Here is a 20,898-nt window from a genome sequence, read left to right as displayed (position 1 = left end):
ATTTTTAAAGTGCCAACTGTAATTAAAAATGTTTTATTCCAATCTGATTTTTGTGCGCACCACAGCACAGAAACAGCCTTAGTAAAAGTGGTAAATGATCTTGGAGCCAACACAGATGCAAAACAGCTCTTTGTCCTTGTACTCTTGGATTTAAGTGCTACATTCAACACTGTTGACCTTGATGTCCTTCTGGACAGACTGGAGAGGTGGGTTGGCCTCTCCGGTCCAGTTATAAATTGGTTTAGGACCTATTTAACCGGTTGAGAGTTTTTTGTCAACCTTGGTGAACATAACTCATAGAAAACAAGGCTCGATTTTGGGTCTGGTACTATTCAGTTTATATATGTTACCCCTTGGTAGCATTATCAGAAAGCACAACAATGATTTTCACTGCTACCCAGATGATACACAATTTTAAGTTTCTGCGTCACCAGAGGATTTTAGCTCTATGGATAAATTATTAGACTGTATTAGTGATTTAAATACTTGGACGGCTCACAACTTCCTTCAGCTGAATCAAGACAAGACCGAAGTAATTATTGTTGGAGCCAAAGCACAGAGAGAGAATCTGGCTGCACATTTAATTCATGGGCAATAAAGATAAAACACCAGGTAAAAAACCAAGGTGTTATTTTAGATTCTGAACTTAATTTCCATTCATACATTAGGAATGTGACCAAAATAACTTTTTATCACCTGAGGAACATTGTCATGGTGCGGCTGTTTCTCTCTCAGGGTGATACAGAGAGACTAATCCATGCTTTTATTACAAGCAGGCGTGACTGTTGTAATGCCCCCCTGTCTTGTCTACCCAAGAAAGCCATTGGTCAACTGCAAAATATACAGCATGCTGCAGCACGGGTACTGACCAAGATCAGATGGAGAGCACACATTACACTGGTTTTAAGGTCTCTGCACTGGCTGCCTGTGAGTTTTATAATTAGTTTTAAGATTCTTCTTTTGGTTTTTAAATCACTCCACGATTTTGTGCACCCCAAAACATGTCAGACACTCTTAAAAAGTTATGTACCCAGTAGGTCCCTCAGGTCCTCTGGACTTTTAACTATCCCAAACCCTAGGACCAATAGGCATGAAAAGGCAGTAGTTATTATGCCCCCAACCTCTGGAATAGCCTGCTAGAGAACCTGAGGGGGGCTGAAACTGTGGACATATTTAAGAGACCTTGAAACAAAACTTTTTAGCTTTGCTCTTCCTTCGGGTGGTTTTTAGTCATTCAGTTTTTGTAAATCTTTTGTTTCTATCTTAAGTTTGTGTAGTAAATAGTTCAGCTTTTGTTTCAATTTTTTTATTATAATTTTTTCCTGTGAAGAACATTGCGTTGCATTCCATGTCTGAAATGTGCTGTGTAAATAAAGCTTGATTTCATTTGTTTTGATATGGGCAGTTGAATGGTTTGGTCTCTACATGGTCAATAACTGATCCTAGTAGATGACCATGCACATGTACACACACACACACCAAACTTGCCTTGCATCCTCAGCGGTCTCAGCAATAAGGTGGTAGGTGCGCTCTGGCATGATGATGTCGATTCCGTTCTCCTTGCCTGTGTTGTCCACAATCTCTCTGCAAGATAGAAGTACATCAATCTAGATCAGTTCCCTCTCTTCAGATATAAAACCTAGAGACAAAACCCCAAACTAGCCAAAAAGGCATTAAGAAAGACAGCTTTGTATAATATTTTCTTCTATTTAAATACTCTAAAATGCATCCTTCCTTCCTCCGATCTTTGAGGAAATCACTGATCTAACATGATTTGATAGGAGCAAGGTTTTCACTGTGTCAATAAACATGTCAAGTAAGATCACGGGACAAATTGGTGTTTGACCAGATACAATTCTATTTCACAGTAAACACATTGACAACAGAATTTCAGCATGCTTATAGGGATGGACACTCAACAAGCACAGCACTTACACAAATGCCTGATGATTGGTTGAGAGAAATTGATGATAAAATGATTGTGGAGGATGTCTTGTCAGACTTCAGTGTAGCTTTTGACATTATCAATCATAGTCTGCTGCTGGAAAAACTTGTGTGTTATGGCTTTACACCCCATGCTATATTGTGGATAAAGAGTTACTTGTCTAACAGAACTCAGAGGGTGTTCTTTAATGGAAGCCTCTGAAACATAATCCAGGTAGAAGCAGGAAATCCCCAGGGTAGCTGTTTAGGCCCCTTGCTTTTTTTCATCTTTACTAATGACATGCCATTGACTTTGAGTAAAGCTAGAGTGTCTATGTATGTGGATGACTCAACACTATACACATCAGCTACTACAGCAACTGAAATGACTGCAACACTCAACAAAGAGCTGCAGTTAGTTTCAGAGTGGGTGGCAAGGAATATGTTAGCCCTAAATATTTCTAAAACTAAAAGCATTGTATTTGGAACAAAACACTCACTAAACCCTAAACCTCAACTAAATCTTGTAATAAATAATGTGGAAATTTAGCAAGTTGAGATGACTAAACTTCTTGAAGTAACCGTAGATTGAAAACTGTCATGGTCAAAACATATTGATGCAGTGGTAGCTAAGATGGGGAGAAGTCTGTCTATAATAAAGCGATGCTCTGCCTTCTTAACAACACTATCAACAAGGCAGGTCCTACAGGCCTAGTTTTGTCGCACCTTGACTACTGTTCAGTCGTGTGGTCAGGTGCCACAAAAAAGGACTTAGGAAAATTGCAATTGGCTCAGAACAAGGCAGAACGGCTGGCCCTTGGATGTACACAGAGAGCTATAATTAATCATATGCATGTCAATCTTTCCTGGCTGAAAGCGGAGGAGAGATTGACTTCATCACTACTTTTATTTATGAGAGATATTGACATGTTGAATGCACCGAGCTGTCTGTCTAAACTACTGCACACAGCTCGGACACCCATGCATACCCCATAAGACATGCCACAAGAGGTCTCTTCACAGTGCCCAAGTCCAGAACAGACTATGGGAGGCGCACAGTACTACATAGAGCAATGACTACATGAAACTCTATTCCACATCAAGTAACTGATGCAAGCAGTTTAAAAAACAGATTAAAAAAACACCTTATGGAACAGCGGGGACTGTGAAGCAACACAAGCATTGGCACAGACACACGCACACACGCGCGCACACACACACACACACACACACACACACACACACACAATACATACACATGGATGTAGTACTGTAGACATGTGGTAGTGGTGGAGTAGGGGCCTGAGTGCACAAGGTGTGTTCTGAATTCTGTGAATGTATTGTAATGTTTTAAATTGTACAAACTGCCTTAATTTTGCTGGACCCCAGGAAGATTAGCTGCTGCTTTGGCAGCAGCTAATGGGGATCCATAATGAATAGAAATACACTGATTACCTCAAGGAAGGGCAGCAGGAAGGATGCATTTTAACATAGCCCTTATATGGTTCACTCCTTACTTGGCTGCATGCATGTCCAGCATGCCCTTCATCTTGTCCTCGCCGTCTTTCTCGAAGTACATGAGCTTGCTCTGGCGCAGGACGAACCAGCGGCGCTTCCAGTTGCGGCGTGACAGCGTTGAGGAGCCCCCACCCTTCTTGTGGAGCCAGCCCTGCTTCAGGGCCTCCTGCTTAGCGCGGAACCACAGGAAGGTCTCGTCCTTCAGCACGCACCAACGCCGCTTCCACGTGTTCATCAGGCCACCTGGGGTAGAGAAGGATGAGAGAGGGGGAGATGTTAGGCATTGGAAATTCTTAAATGAAAGTGTAGAGGTAAGACGCTGTGACTGTAACACAGTCAAAGAGATTAACATCCATTAAAGTTCAATGGTCATTTCAATTAATGCTATTTCCCCATTGATCCTTGAACAAAATAACTTGGAATATAAACCAGAAACAAATGATTGAGTTTCAATGAAAAAACATTTAATGTGTTCATACAATATTAAAGAGTAAGTGCAAGTGACAGGGAATGAGAGAGGAAAGGACATCGAGCGAGAGAACGTGAGAGTGAAGGGGAGAGAAGGGACAAAGTCACAACAAGCACAAGCAACTGCTCCTCTGACCCCTAAAGAGAGATGGGGTGATGTGGAGAGGGAGAGAGAGGGATAATGGTGAGCAGTGAGTTGGAAAGACCCCCATTCACTCATTTTGCCAATATGGAGGAACACTGCCGTGCTCTTCCCAAATGCCTACAGTGCAACCTAGTGGTAAGTTGTAATAATGGCAAAGTGTGACTCAGTGAAAAGCAAACACCTGATTCAACTAACCATGGGTTTGATGACTAGTTTATCAATTAGTTGTGTTAGTGCTGGGCTCGAACAAAAATGTGTTACCTTTGATGTGGAGGAAACTGTGAAAGTATGGCAGTGTTACACAACTATAGACCGAGTCTCGTCGGTAGGACAGCTCATCGTCTATGTCGAACCTGTTGAAATCATCCTCGCTGTCCTCAAACTGAGCAGAGAGAGGGAAAAAGAGAGAGCGAGAGAAAGAGAGAGATATTGAAAAATATTCCGATAAGAGACATATTGAGGTTTAACAAATATGTAATGTCAACATCATAAGTAAAATATGTATTGGTTTCACTTTTACTGATGAAAACCATTAACCATATTATTGCTTCGACCCCTGAACTAGGTTGTGATGTCACCCACAGCTGGTACCCACCGATGATTGGGCCCCCTCCGAGCTGAAGCGATAGGTCCCCGAACTGTTGTAGGTGCCCACAGAGCCGTGGTAGTCAGGTGACCACTGCCCTTTGCAGGGTTGTGAGAACGCCATGCTGCCGCTGGACACTATGGCCCCCTCGTCATAGTCGTCCTGGTCATAGTCCGAGTCTTCATCCGGAGGAATGAGCTCGACCAGATCATCGGACTGGGCCTCTGAAACCTGGGGGTGGCAGTAGACCGAGTCCCCGCCAGAGGAGGCGCTGTGGCAGGCTTGAAACAGCGGCAGCAGGGGCAGCGGCTGGTGGAGTAGTGTATTTGGTGGCAGGAGTGGGATCTGCATTCCGTCATTAGCGTACGGGTCCTCCTCTGATGAGTCGTCGCTGGTGCGGATGCCACTGGTGCGCTGGCCATCTGAGTGGCCATGCTCGCTTGGGTTGGGTGAGTCCTTGTATCCCTCATCATCAGCGCCAAAGCCTTCGTCCACCTCCTCCTCCTCACCCTCCTCCCTCTCTCCGCCTATCTTCTCCTCCTCCTCCACGCCCAGCGAGCACTCGATATTGCGCACGCACTCGTCAATCTCGTCGAAGTTGAGCGACTCCAAGAACTGCTGGGCGGCCTTGCACGCCTCATCCTCCAGGCGCTGCAGCTCCTGGTCACGGAGGGTTTGCAGTCGGTGGAGGGAGGCCTCGGTCAGGGACAGCTCCTGCTGCTCCTTCTGCCGCTGAAGCTCTTGGATCTCCCGCTCCAGACGTAGGATCTCCTCCACCTGCGAGGCGTCCTGGGATGCGTCCTGGGTCCGCACCGCCTCTTCGGAAAACTCCTCAGTAGAGATCTCTTCGAACATTTTGCAAGACTCCATTTCATTCAGCTGTTGCTGCACTGCCTGGGTTGCTGGCAATGTTGCTTGTTGTGTCTGTGTATTTTTCTGTGTCCGTGTTTGTGTCTGAGTCAGAAGGTATAGCTCTTGGGCCTGATGGAGGTCCTCAACCTTCCTGGCTTTCTCTGCCTATGGAGAAAGAAAAGAGAGCGCAAAAACGAATGTTTCGAGAGAGACTGGTACTGAGAGTGGTCAGCAAGCTATTGAGCAAAAGGCAACTAAGACAGAGAGATAGCACAACACAAAGCGCAGTGGCAAAATGTTTACCTCGGTTTTATCGAATAGGCACCGAGAGTGAAAGACATAATCATGCAACATGCATTGAGAAAGAGGTGATACTATAAACCCCAATTTAGAAGCAAATCCTAAATGAATGTTATGCGATTAATAGATACTCTTACACATTGTGCTAGCCATTCAGCCTCCAGCCTCTTCTTTTCCCTATAATAAAAAAACACACAGAAAACAGCGACATCATGTCATGTTACATATTACCACGTATTTCATGTGTGCATTTTTTGTATTTACATGGCTCATTTGAAAAGGAAAACTTGGTCTAAACATTACTCCCTAACAAAATAAAGGTAAAAAAATATAAACTTCCTTTCTTGGGCAACGATGAGCTAGCTATATAATTAACAGCTAGCGACATTGAATTTCCATCCTCTCAGGCCAGGGGCATAATGTATGAATTCATCATTGGTTCAGAATCACCACTGTAATAATTGGTCAGTATGGAGAATTAAGTGAAACCACAAGTCCAAATCCATATCTCCATCCATGGCTAATTTAGGAAAGGGGCAATTTGAGCTAGTTAGCAACACAATGAGTATGCAACAATTAAAGTTTCTGGCAATGACGTATTTCTGTTGATTCGATGTGATAGGAGTGAAGCCAAATCCAAATTGGCTTCATTTTCTTTTGGTGAACCAGGACCATGCACAGTTGACCTCACTCAGTTTAGCTCAATGCTGGCTATTATTTTATAGTTTTTCTTATCAAGGCAGGCCAAATGCTCGCTGGCTTCCCTGGCATTCAATGCTATGGGCAGCAACAATGTCATACCACATATAGAACAATGAGACAGATAATTTCACCGGATGTATAAATGTGAAACATCCAGTTGAGGTTTCCCCTCACTACCAAATATAGTGATGAGAGGAAGCCCATTGGCCGGCAGCAGGCGAAGATGGAGCAAGATGGATTTTGGTTGACATTCTGCACATTTTCTCATCGATGGAACATTTAATCTCAATAACTGGAATCTGTTACGAACAGATTAGGTTTTGTAGACTTTACCCTTTGCCAAAGTTTTAAAAAATGTATTTCTTTGGAAGAAATGCAATGGTGGATTGAGTTATTGCACATGTGCACTTCACAGAGTATAGTTATACAAATCTTTGGTCATACTCTTTTTGACCATACAGCATCAGATGGGCTACAAATACTGAGACAGAGGGGTACTGTTTTGCTCACTCGGAAGCTTTCTCCGGTGAGATACATTCAGCCTCTTGCGAATTGAAGGAAAACTATAACAGACAGAGACAAAAGATACATTATTTGATTTCTTATTTTCTGACTACATTTTTGGGGGAAGCCTGGCTTCCCTTGGCATCCATGAATACAGGCCACTGGTGTGTTTACAAGTAGGCTACAACTTCCGTTTGTATGAAGAGTGTTCAGATTAATTGCAAAGTCCCTATTTGCCATGCAAATGAACTGAATCACGAAAAAACATTCCACTACATTTCAGCCCTGCCACAAAAGGACCAGCTGACATCATGTCAGTGATTCTCTCGTTAACACAGGTGTGAGTGTTGACGAGGACAAGGCTGGAGATCACTCTGCCATGCTGACTGAGTTTGAATAACAGACTGGAAGCTTCAAAAGGAGGGTGGTGCTTGGAATCATTGTTCTTCCTCTGTCAACCATGGTTACCTGCAAGGAAACACGTGCCGTCATCATTGCTTTGCACAAAAAGGGCTTCACAGGCAAGGATATTGCTGCCAGTAAGATTGCACCTAAATCCACCATTTATCGGATCATCAAGAACTTCAAGGAGAGCGGTTCAATTGTTGTGAAGAAGGCTTCAGGGCGCCCAAGAAAGTCCAGCAAGCGCCAGGACCGTCTCCTAAAGTTGATTCAGCTGCGGGATCGGGGCACCACCAGTACAGAGCTTGCTCAGGAATGGCAGCAGGCAGGTGTGAGTGCACGCATAGTGAGGCGAAGACATTTGGAGGATGGCCTGGTGTCAAGAAGGGCAGCAAAGAAGCCACTTCTCAACAGGAAGTAAGGCTGTAACATAACAAAATGTGGAAAAAGTCAAGGACTCTGAATACTTTCCAAATCCACTGTACTTGCATATGGTGTGTTTGGGGAGTGCAGTGAGGTGTTCGGAGTGACTTTGATACAAGGGAGGAGAGTTTGTTGTTATGGATCACCAAATTGTACTGTATTGAAAGAGAGCTTATATTGCTAGCTAGATACCGACAGCAAACAACTTACTAGCTTGTCATTTACCCTCCCGAGTACCAGTCCAGCTGGTCTAGGATGCCGCCACTGCTTGCTGGTCTCGCTATTATTTTTCTCGCCGTCACAAGTCCTCTTCAGTGTATTCTGGCTCAAATAAACAGGGCTGTATGTTTCAATGTAAAATAATATTTTTTAAAATTGTCCCATTGTAGCTAAGTATTTAGCAGTCTTGGATAGACAGTGCACAGTCATGGTAACGGTAACATTGCAACTGTGAACCTGTAAATGAGTACCGCCCCCGTTTTGAAAAGCCTGCCTTTGAGGGCCGGAACAAGGAAGTATGGGTCCCATCAGGCTGTCGTCTTTACAAAGCCAAGGAAAATGAGTCAACCTAGATATCCTGCAATGTCCTGGCAGATAGGAACATCATTGAGACAAGTCCAATGGCTCTATTGACCAAGGACAATCATATCTACTCGCTGCTAGCGTGATCGTGCAATCATCAAAACACAAAGCCCACAATAATTGCTACAAAACATGATTCCGTACATTTTATATCAGACAGCAGGTTCAATCAACCAATGACGTCATTGGTTGAATTCTTCCAGGACCAAATTTCTACATCCTCTCATCACTCATATTTATATGGGGAGACCGGAAAACACCCCAAATAGTGTCTAGTGGTGAAGTTTCCATTTAATACTGTATATAGCCATTGATTCTTGAAGAATGTAACTTGGAAACTACTCATGAGCATGTTTGTTTGTAGACAATGTAATTGTAAAAAAAAAACACTGTATAGCTTTAAAACGTGGTTAAAACTAGCATTTTGAGCAAATGGATGGTCAGTCCTTGCATCCATATGTGAGAGTGCCAAAAGTATGGCCCACAGATTTAAATGAATCTGAACAAACCTTTGACTGGAACAGAACATGGACAATTACCTTGTCATCCCGTAATCCGAACATCAATTTGCCAACTTCTACCGCCGATTCATTAAGAACTTTAGCTCGATCTCCTCTCACTTCTCTCCTCAAGGGTGGTCCCTGGAAGTTGGGTGGAATCCTGCAGCTGTGACGAAGCATTACGCCTGTGAAGGGACGTTTCACCTCCGCCCCGTTGCTCAAACATCCAGATCCTACGCTGCCCTTTATGGTGGAGGTGGACGCTTCAGAAGTAGGTGTGGGGGCTGTCCTGTCCCAACATCAAGGTAATCCACAGAAATTGTATCCATGTGCGTATTATTCTAAAAAGCTGTCTCCTGCAGAGATGAACTATGATGTTGGCGATCGGGAGCTCCTGGCGGTGAAGTTGGCATTAGAGGAGTGGAGACACTGGCTGGAGGGCCCCCAGGACCCATTTCTCTTTGGAACCTGGAGTACATACGCACTGCGAGGTGACTGAACCCGCGCCAAGCCAGGTGGGACCTTTTCTTCACCAGATTTGATTTAAAAAAAACACAAAGCTGATGCCCTGTCCGGTCTCTACGAATCGGGAGAGGTTCCGGTCTTTAGTGCACCCATAATTCTGCCCTCTCGAGTTGTAGCCCCTGTGCTCTGGGATGTAGATGTTGAAATTCACCAGGCACCAGAGAGGGAACCCGCACCTTCTACCTGTCCTCCTGAGCGCACCTACATTCCCACGGGGATAAGGGATCGGCTGTTGACCTTGTCCCACACAGCTATTGTCTCTGGATATCCAGGTATCACTTGCACCATTCAGTCCATCTCTGGAAAGTATGGGTGGCCCACCTTGGCGTAGGACGTCACTCGTTATGTCAACTCCTGTTCCGTATGTGCCCAATCCAAATCCCCCTGGAACCCTCCAGTAGGGAAACTCCTTCCCCTTCCTGTGTCTCAGCGTCTCTGGTCTCATCTGTCCATTGATTTTGTCACTGATCTCCACTCTTCTGATGGTTTTGCCACCATTTTTGTGATAGTGGACAGATTCTCGAAATCATGCCGTTTCATCCCTCTCTCTGGTCTCTCTACCGCTATCCAGGTCGCTGAGGCACTGTTCCAGCAGGTCTTCAGGCACTATGGCCTTCCAGACAATATCATCTCCGATTGTGGCCCCCAATGCACATTTACAAATATAGCATGTGTTTAGTGAGTCTGCCAGATCAGAGGCAGTAGGGATGACCAGGGATGTTCTCTTGATACTCCAGGACCTTGAAATGCTTCTTACAAAGCCACTCTTTCGTTGCCCAGGCGGTGTGTTTGGGATCATTGTCATGCTGAAAGACCCAGCCACGTTTCATCTTCAATGCCCTTGCTGATGGTAGGCTTTGTTACTTTGGTCCCAGCTCTCTGCAGGTCATTCACTAGGTCCCCCCGTGTGGTTCTGGGATTTTTGCTCACCGTTCTTGTGATAATTTTGACCCCCCGGGGTGAGATTATGCGTGGAGCCCCAGATCGAAGGAGATTATCAGTGGTCTTGTATGTCTTCCATTTCCTAATAATTGCTCCCACAGTTGATTTCTTCAAACCAAGCTGCTTACCTATTGCAGATTCAGTCTTCCCAGCCTGGTGCAGGTCTACAATTTTGTTTCTGGTGTCCTTTGACAGCTCTTTGGTCTTGGCCATAGTGGAGTTTGGAGTGTGACTGTTTGAGGTTGTGGACAGGTGTATTTTATACTGATAACAAGTTCAAACAGGTGCCATTAATACAGGTAATGAGTGGAGGACAGAGGAGCCTCTCAAAGAAGAAGTTACAGGTCTGTGAGAGCCAGAAATCTTGCTTGTTTGTAGGTGACCAAATATTTATTTTCCACCATAATTTGCAAATAAATTCTTTAAAAATCCTACAATGTGATTTTCTGGAATTTTTTTCTCATTTTGTTTGTCATAGTTGAAATCCTATGATAAAAATTACAGGCCTCTCTCATCTTTTTAAGTTGGAGAACTTGCACAATTGGTGGCACAATACTTTTTTGCCCCACTGTATGTACTTTTTGAATATTATTGCCTCTGATCTGAACCCCTCAAAAAAACAAAAAAAAGTTGGTCACCCCCAAAAAATATTGTCAATTTTTCATTAATTCATGTGATGTCATCATTGTCTAAATGTCCTGAACCATTGGCAATAAAATAATAACAAAGTCCAATGTTCAGCAATAATAATAATAATATTTTCTTCATTTTACCCAATTGAGGGGTTGTCCTCATCATTGTCTTATGGTGAGGGCAGGATTGTGCATGGATAGCATACCTGAATATTGAGCCAGTCAAACTGGGGTTAGCCCAGATCTGTCGGCTCGTCCCCTTGTGTGTTGGCTTGATGTGCTTCTCAAAGAAGTATTGAGCCTCCTTGGCAGTGGAAAACGTTTATGTTGTCTTCCCGGAAAGTCAAGACGAGTCGCATCTCAGGTTTAGCTTGGGTATCTCACCTAGCTGTAGGTCGCCCTCTGTTTCAGCAGTTCGGCACTCAGGTCTGGTTAGATGCTGATCCTCTTCAAAGCCACCAATTCCGCTGCGAGGCGAACAATTTGCCATTAGACTTCAAAACTGTGGATTCGTACAATCGTACACTGAGCTCCGTTGTGGATAGGACTCGTGCGGTGAGCAATGTTAAAAGATTTTGCTCATGAAGGAAGTTGGGTTTCCCGCTTCCAAACCAGTTTCAAGTCCTGTGACCCGCATATTGAAATTATGGGAATTATGTCTGAGTGATTCTGTTATCTTTTTTAGGAGATTGACTCCCCTTCTAGTTTAGTATGCGCTGTGTCCTTGTCATGGAGTCACACCTCTGTCACACTGGCCACAGTTTCCAAACTGTCCACTTTAGTTGAGTAAGCATTGCTGAAGGCTGAGGCAATTTCCTCACGAACAATCTCTTGGATAGTAACGGGTGTTGTTGGGTGTTGAGAGTCGCCATGTTCCCACAGGGGAATTGTGGACGGACAGATTATGCTAACTGCTGGAGTGAAATAGAATTGCTAGTTGTGTCTTGTAATACTGTCAAAATCACACACCTTAATATGGTGTTATGTGTTGACAATTATTTAACAAGAAGTCTGTTTATTTATAGTTATTTTCTGCAAGGCAATAAAGGCAGATTGAAGCTCAAAAATGACCTAGTCAGCCGCGTGGGCAATAGCATACACAACAGTGTCTTCTACATAAATTAATAAAGTGGAATAATCAAATCCAATCCCAGTCAGCACACAAACACACACACACACACACACACACACACACACACACACACACACACACACACACACACACACACACACACACACACACACACACACACACACACAGAGAGAAACTGCAAATAGCCCACCTATCCAGCTCTTCCACCCTCCTCCTCCTCTTATCCTCCTCCATCATCTTCCTCTCATCCTGGAGCTGGCAGTAGACCTTTCGTCCCAACTGGCCCCTCAGGCATTTCTGGAAGGTGAGAGCGGCCCAGCGCAGGAGCAAGAACTTCCGCCTCCAATAAAACGCCCTGTAGTTCTTCTGAATGACCACAATGCACTGCAGCAGCTTCCTGTACTGCTTCCTGTGGAGTGACATCAATGAAAAGGAAATTGATATAGCTCGTCTTAGAATCGTATATCTTAGTGTGTTCTCACCTTGGAATAGCTAAACATCACAATAGGTATTCAGTATGTATGCATAATCATATATACAATTACTGACAAGTGTGTAACAGGGAAGTGGTCCCCCCCAGGGTCTGACTTTGGCCCAATCGTTTCCCTCGAAGAGGCTGTGCGTAGAGAAGGGGGTAGCTGCATCCCAATATGGTGACTGGAGTATGGGAGAGTGGGTGTGTCAAAAGGAAAGTATTTTTTAAATTTGACCTTGGAAGACATATTGAGACCTAGGTCTCTTTTTCAAACGTGCCCTGCACAAATATACACATTATACACAGTAGTGGGCGTGTGGAAAGGAGTGGGTGTGTCAAAAGGAAAGTATTGGGCATGTGGAAAGGAGTGGGTGTGTCGAAAGGAAAGTAGTGGGCGTGTGGAAAGGAGTGGGTGTGTCGAAAGGAAAGTAGTGGGCGTGTGGAAAGGAGTGGGTGTGTCGAAAGGAAAGTAGTGGGCGTGTGGAAAGGAGTGGGTGTGTCGAAAGGAAAGTAGTGGGCATGTGGAAAGGAGTGGGTGTGTCAAAAGGAAACTCGTGGGCGTGTGGAAAGGAGTGGGTGTGTCGAAAGGAAACTAGTGGGCATGTGGAAAGGAGTGGGTGTGTCGAAAGGAAACTAGCGGGCATGTGGAAAGGAGTGGGTGTGTCGAAAGGAAACTAGTGGGCATGTGGAAAGGAGTGGGTGTGTCGAAAGGAAAGTAGCCGGCGTGTGGAAAGGAGTCGGTGTGTCGAAAGAAAACTAGTGGGCATGTGGAAAGGAGTGGGTGTGTCGAAAGCGCTCTGCTTTTGGTTAGATGGTTTTGATAGAACTGTTTTTCTTCTTCTTTTGTTTCTTACCATGCAACTATCGTACATTGAGCTACCATACCGCAAGAGTTTGGACTTATGTTTTTAAAACTTTATGGCTGCAGGGGCAGTATTGAGTAGCTTGGATGAATAAGGTGCCCAGAGTAAATGGCCTGCTCCTTAGTCCCAGTTTCTAATATATGCATATTATTAGTACATTTGGATATAAAACACTCTGAAGTTTCTAAAACAGTTTGAATGATGTCTGTGAGTATAACAGAACTCATATGGCAGGCAAAGGCCTGACAAAAAATCCAAACAGGAAGTGGGAAATCTGAAGTTTTGTAGTTTTTGAACTCGGCCCTATCGAATACACAGTGGGATATCGTTCAAGTTGCACTTCCTAGGGCTTCCACTAGATGTCAACCGTCTTTAGAAACTTGAATGAGGCTTCTACTGTGATGTAAGGCCGGATGAGCAGAGAGCCAGGTCCTGGTCATGCGCATTTCACATGAGAGCGACCTGCGTTCCATGGCTTTTCTACAGACAATGGAATTCTCCGGTTGGAACGTTATTGAAGATTTATGATAAAAACATCCTAAAGATTGATTCTATACTTAGTTTGAAATGTTTCTACGACCTGTAATATAACTTTTTGAACTTTTCGTCCGACGTTCGGCTGGACCTGCACAAGCGTTTGGATTTGTGTACTAAACGCCCTAACATAAGTAGCTACTTGGACATAAATAATGGACATTATCGAACAAATCAAACATTTATTGTGGAACTAGGATTCCTGGGAGTGCATTCTGATGAAGATCATCGAAGGTAAGGGAATATTTATAATGTTATTTCTGATTTCTGTTGACTCCAAAATGGCGGATAATTTCATTTTTATTCTGAGCGCCGTTCTCAGATTTTTGCATGGTTTGCTTTTTCTGTAAAGCTTTTTTGAAATCTGACACAGCGGTTGCATTAAGGAGAGGTATATCTATAATTCCATGTGTAACACTTGTATTGTTATCAACATTTATGATGAGTATTTCTGTAAAATTGATGTGGCTATGCAAAATCACTGAATGTTTTTGGAACTACTGAATGTAACGCGCCAATATAAACTCTGATTTTTTGTTATAAATATGAACTTTATCAAACACAACATACATGTAATGTGTAACATGAAGTCCTATGAGTGTCATCTGATGAAGATCATCAAAGGTTAGTGATTCATTTTCTATTTGTGCTTTTTGTGACTCCTATCTTTGGCTGGGAAAATGGCTGTGTTTTTCTGTGACTAGGTGGTGACTTAACATAATCGTTTGTGGTGCTTTCGCTGTAAAGCCTATTTGAAATCAGACACTGTGGTGGGATGAACAACACGATTACCTTTAAAACGGTATAAGATACATGTATGTTTGAGGAATTATAATTATGAGATTTCTGTTATTTTGAATTTGACGCCCTGCACTTCCACTGGCTGTTGTCATATCGATCCCGTTATCGGGATTGCAGCCCTAAGAATTTTGACAGAGAATGCCCGAGTTGCATGATTTTATTTCAAGTCGGATAGCAGTCCAAACAAGAAATAACTGATAACCATCTAGACCAGGGGTGCACAATTAGAATTCAAAGAGGTCCAGTGACTAACATTTTCTCCCCCCAAAGGTCCAAACCATTAAAATGTCTAGCGTACGTAATGATTTGGGGGCATATGTAGTTATTGTACGGTACAGTACTGTGCAAAAGTTTTAGGCAGCTGTGAAAAAATGCTGTAAAGTAAGAATGCTTTCAAAAATAGACACGTTAATGGATTATATTTATCAATTAACAAAATGCAAAGTGAGTGAACAGAAGAAAAATCTACATCAAATCAATATTTGGTGTGACCTCCCTTTGTCTTCAAAACAGCATCAATTCCCCTAGGTACACTTGCACACAGTTTTTGAAGGAACTCGGTAGGTAGGTTGGCCCAAACATCTTGGAGACCTAACCATAGTTCTTCTGTGGATTTAAGCAGCCTCAGGAGCTTCTCTCTCTTTATGTAATCCCAGACAGACTCAATGATGTTGAGATCAGGGCTCTGTGGGGGCCATACCATCCCTTCCAGAACTCCTTGTTCTTCTTTACGCTGAAGATAGTTCTTAATGACTTTCGTTGTATGTTTGGGGTCATTGTCATGCTGCAGAATACATTTTGGGCCAATCAGATTGCATGATGGATAATTATCTGCCTGTACTTCTCAGCATTGAGGAGACCATTAATTCTGACCAAGTCCCCAACTCCATTTGCAGAAATGCAGACCCAAACTTGCGAGGAACCTCCATCATGCTTCACTGTTGCCTGAAGACACTCATTTGTGTACCGCTTTCCAGCCCTTCGGTGAACAAACTGCCTTCTGCTACAGCCAAATAGTTACAATTTTGACTCATCAGTCCAGAGCACCTGCTGCCAATTTTCAGCACCCCAGTTCCTGTGTTTTCTTGCATAGTTGAGTCGCTTGACCTTGTTTCCACGTCAGAGGTATGGCTTTTTGGCCGCGAGTTTTCCATGAAGGCCACTTCTGACCAGACCTCAGTAGATGGGTGTACCAGGGTCCCACGGTTTTCTGCCAATTCTGAGCTGATGGCACTGCTGGACATCTTCCGATTGCGAAGGGAAGTAAGCGTGATGTGTCTTTCATCTGCCGCAGTAATTTTCTTTGGCCGACTACTGCGTCTACGGTCCTCAACGTTGCCCGTTTCTTTGTTCTTCAAAAGAGCTTGGACAGCACATCTGGAAACCCCTGTCTGACTTGAAATTTCTGCCTGGGAGAGACCTTGCTGATGCAGTCCTTGTTGCTGTGCTCAGTCTTGCCATGGTGTATGTCTTTTGACAGTGAACTGTCTTCAGCAAACCTTAACTGGGTTTGGCTGTTCTTCACCCAGTTTTAATCCTCCTGTTTCCACAGCTGTTTCTGTTTCAGTGAATGATTGTGTTTCAACCTACTTATTGAATTGATGATCATTAGGTATAATTGTTTAATCATACACCTGACTATATATCTACAAAATCCCTGACTTTGTGCAAGTGTACCTACAAGAATTGGTGGTGTTTTGAAGGCAAAGGGTGGTCACACCAAATATGGATTTGATTTAGATTTTTACTCTGTTCCCTGCATTTAGCTAATTGATAAATATAATCTATTAACATGTCTATTTTTGAAAGCATTCTTACTTTACAGCCTTTTTTAACCTGCCTAAAACTTTTGCACAGTGCTGTATACGTATAACATTTCAATAACATTTAAACAATATTTATTGCACATTTTCAATGCAGACACATTAAACATGAGGTAAAATAAATATGCAGCCAAATCATAAATAAAAGTAGACCAATCACAAATGTTCTCATTTTAAGCAAAACAAGACGGCATCTTCACAAAAAAAATTACAAAAGTGCCTGTTTCTGAAAAAAGTGCTTTGTTTTTTGAACAAATAAGAAACCACAGGTTTAATATTCATCTTTCCTACTCTCTCCCACTTCACTTCTCCATCTCTCTTCTTTAGTGAGAGAAATGGGCTTTTGCTTGCCCTGCCAGTAATTTGAATCTTGGCTGGAATGGAGTCAGTGTCATTCTCATGCACAATGGTAGGTGCTCATGGTAGGTGCTCATTGGTGAGTCTAGAACACTACTTATTTTAAATGATGTTCATAGTGGAGATAGAAGATTCACAACTGTATGTGGAGCCAAACATAGTCAAGGTGTGTAGTGCTACTTTGGTTAGACCAGGGAAAACAGTCTCAGACACAGCCTGCAGCCAGAAAGTGTCATGATCAGTTAGTTGAAAGGACTCTCTTAGTGCAACATTTGCTTGCAGATCAATCAGTTCCATCTGTAGAGATCCAGCATGTACCCACTTGAAGGTCTTTGTCACATCCTTCGAAAATCCCCTGACATCTGTGATGAGGAATGGATTCTCAATTAGGAGAGGGAGCTGCTTTCCAAGGCTAAAGCTGTCAAAGCAATTTCTGAAGTTTCCAATCAGCTTATCTATAAAGTCAATATGAGGAGAAACATCTCTCTCACCCTGAATCTGTTCCTGCACTTTTGGGAAGTGTGCACAGTCTCCTTGAAGATCTTCCTTGAACACTTCCGCGAGAACCCATCCAATTTGAAGAAGCTGGAGCAGTTTTGCCTTGAAGAAGGGGAAATCCCAGTGGCTAGATGTGCCAAGCTTATAGAGACATACCCCAAGAGACTCACAGCTGTAATCGCTGCAAAAGGTTGCTCTACAAAGTATTGACTTTGGGGGGGGGGGGGTGAATAGTTATGCACGCTCAAGTTTTCTGTTTTTTTGTCTTATTTCTTGTTCGTTTCACAATAAAAAATATGTTACATCTTCAAAGTGGTAAGCATGTTGTGTAAATCAAATGATACAACCCCTCCCAAAAAAATCCATTTTAATTCCAGGTAACAAAATAGTAAAAATACCAAGAGGGTTGAATACTTTCGCAAGCCACTGTATATGTCCTTTCCTCTTGTATGAGTCTCGAGTGGTGTTACACCTAACAGGTCTTCACAGAATTCCTTCTTCCCTGTGTGGTAAAATCTAACATACACCAGAAGCTGGGCATTATCACTCACATCAGTAGATTCATCAACAGCTAGTGCTCTGCATGTTGCACTCCGAACGAATAGCTTCATCAAACTGTGTTAATACATCCTCTGTTAGTATTTCACTCTTTCTTGCTGTTGTTGGACGTGACATTGGGATTTGCTAGATCTTTTCACAGCTCGTCTTTTTGTTTACCGTCAAGTAAAGTTTCAGTGACAGCATTCATGCACTCCATCACCACTCCCCCGTCAGTAAATGGCTTTTGATGTTGACCCAAAATCCAAGCTATTTTTAGTGAACATTCGTTTGCAAGTTGTTGGGCAGTGAATGCATGGGAGAGGACTTTGGTTGACCGATCATACTGGGCTTTGAGTTTGTTTATTTTGCGTGCCCTCACCTCAGACTGCTGTGGATATGTTTGCTCAAAAGATTTGTGCTTTGTCTCGTAGTGGTGCTTCACGTTGGAACTTTTTATTCGAGCCACGGTCTCTGAACATATCTGGCAGTGGTTTGACACTCGCTTCGGGAAGGATAAAGCCATATTTGTCTGTCCACTCCTCTTTGAAAGCTTAATTTTCTGTACAACTTTCCTGACTTTTTTTTCTATAATTTCTCCTCTCGCTTCCGCTTTTGCTTCTCTCGCTGTGTCTCTCTCTGACAACATCAGTCTCCTAACATGTATTGTAAACATTCACTTTGATTGGCTGAGTTTCGTGAAGTGATTTAAATAATGCACGTGCTTGGACAACACACAGTAGAATGGGGCGCTGTCTTGAACCTTCCCAGCTGCGCTGAGCCAGCTCAGTATGTGTACATTGTGAAAAGGGTTGCTTCATCAGTATTTAATTGAACAATTATTTATGAGAAATGTGTTGAGGTCCAGATAGATCCTTCACTTGGTTTGGACTTGTAGTTCAGTCCAATCAGCCACGCAAAACGATCTTGAGTGGCAACAAATCTGGCCAATGAGCCTGATTCACTTTCCATACACCCACTCCTTTCGACACACCCACTCACCCATAGTCCGGTCACTATATTGTGCTGCAGCTACCCATACTTGTGTGTGTGTGCACTATATGGTATATGCCTATCAGGTTTGCGGTCAATTCAACGTCCAATTAGTCAATTTAGGAAGTGAATCTCAAATGTAAATTCATACACTGAAAAAAGATTATGGGCAGCAATTTTCGATTCATGAATTTCATAACATAAACTGAAATGACCTCAAACCTGGTGCACATACAGGATATGTGGCATGTTTACCTGGCCATGTAGCCCATGACATGAGCTTGAATGACCATGGCTGCTTTTAGCACCTCCAACTCTCGCTGCTTCTCCAGCCTGTGCTCCAGAGACTCCCGTAGAAACACCTGTGGGGGGATAGAGAGGGAGGAAAGAGAGGAAGGGGGGGCACAGTAAAGGAGAAGAAAAGAGAAAAGAGGTGAAGGAGAAGGGTTCCATTTAAAATAAATACATTTGCCTGCAATTTGATCAAACCTACACTACATAATAGACTTACATTATATTACAAATGTACTTTTTTGTACTGTACGTAGTAGAATGGTTTTGGGCTCTTTGCAAATACCCGGTACACTCCTAATAGGCAGATAGCTCCAGTTTTCTGAATGAACAAGTATTATTGTAAACAGTGATGTTTGATTGAATCCAACTCTCTGTTTAGTCTATGTCATTCCATTTCTTTGAACACGTGGAACAGTACAGCTAGACAAACAACAGCTATTCTGCCTGAGAATATGCTCAAAATAAATTGTAACACACTACAAATATGTAAGCCAACAACTTCAGAAACCCACTCACGTACATCTAAAACTGATTTAAAACCCAACACAAACGAATAACACAGCCCAACACACCGCAATGTTCATCAAATCAATGATTCACTCTTTTGTTCAAACTGCGGGAGCCACTGTTAAAGGCTGCAAAATAACGAAGGAAAGGCATTTAGTGGCTCAGTTTCTGAATGGTCTAATCTACAGGCAGTCCGACCGCCCTTCTAAGACCCAAGCTCTCTTCCATTTCTATAGGGAAACCAGGCTCAATTGTGGGCCTTGAGGTTAAGCCAATTAGAGACTGTAGAAATGTAGATGTGGGATGTTGTCTCAAGTGAATCAGCGGAGAAATGTCAGAATTACAGGGGTATTGCTGAACAGGTTGTCTTGGCTTGGCTTTATCCTGTCGAATGATATAGGAGGGGACATTAAACAAGATATTGAGATATAGGATAGAATGTCTCATCAATGCATGTTAGGTAACACTGTACATTAAGTTGCCAGTATTACTATATAACTACACAGTAATAACAGTACATGAATGTTATTCAAATCAAATTGTATTTGTCACATGCTTTCTTAAACAACAGGTGTAGACTAACAGTGAAATGCTTACTTACGGGCCCTTACAAACAAGGCACAGAGAAAGAAAATTGAGAAATAATAGAAAAGCAAATACACAATGAGTAACGATATCTTGGCTAAATACACGGGGTACCAGTACCGAGTTGATGTGCAGGGGTATGAGGTAATCAAGGTAGATGTGTATATATTCCAAGGAATAAATCCAATTGAATTTGTCACATGTGCCAAATACAACAGCTGTAGAGTTTTTTTGTTGTTGTACTTTTTACCCCAATTTCGTGATATCCAATTGGTAGTTCCAGTCTTGTCCCATGGGACTTGGGAGAGGCGAAGGTCATGGGTCTCCCGGTCGCGGCCGGCTGTGACACAGCCCGGGATCGAACCCGGGTCCCGAGTGGCTCAGCCTTAGACCGCTGCACCACTCGGGAGGCTAGGTGTAGACTTTTCCGTGAAATTCTTAGTTACAAGCCCTTAACCAACAACGCAGTTTTAGGAAAATAGAGTTAAGAAAATATTTACTAAATAAACTAAAGTTTAAAAAAAGTAACAATAA

The 20,898-nt window shown here is 43.0% G+C and overlaps 1 protein-coding gene across 1 annotated transcript in view; it reads right to left on the bottom strand.

Moving 5' to 3' along the window:
• Positions 1 to 20,898, bottom strand: part of myo10 (myosin X) — a 258,704-nt gene that overhangs the window by 28,210 nt on the left and 209,596 nt on the right. Inside the window, exons 22-28 of the mRNA XM_036985483.1 lie at positions 19,234 to 19,340; positions 12,288 to 12,506; positions 5,930 to 5,969; positions 4,650 to 5,657; positions 4,316 to 4,436; positions 3,441 to 3,684; positions 1,489 to 1,584 (exon numbers count right to left, since the gene is read on the bottom strand). Coding sequence (XP_036841378.1) covers positions 1,489 to 1,584; positions 3,441 to 3,684; positions 4,316 to 4,436; positions 4,650 to 5,657; positions 5,930 to 5,969; positions 12,288 to 12,506; positions 19,234 to 19,340 — 1,835 coding nt within the window. The remainder of the gene's footprint in view (positions 1 to 1,488; positions 1,585 to 3,440; positions 3,685 to 4,315; positions 4,437 to 4,649; positions 5,658 to 5,929; positions 5,970 to 12,287; positions 12,507 to 19,233; positions 19,341 to 20,898) is intronic.

Source organism: Oncorhynchus mykiss, chromosome 8, assembly GCF_013265735.2.
Source record: "Oncorhynchus mykiss isolate Arlee chromosome 8, USDA_OmykA_1.1, whole genome shotgun sequence".
Classification (NCBI taxonomy): domain Eukaryota; kingdom Metazoa; phylum Chordata; class Actinopteri; order Salmoniformes; family Salmonidae; genus Oncorhynchus; species Oncorhynchus mykiss.
Note: the sequence above shows the minus strand (reverse complement) of the source record. Positions and strands in the feature narration are given on the sequence as shown.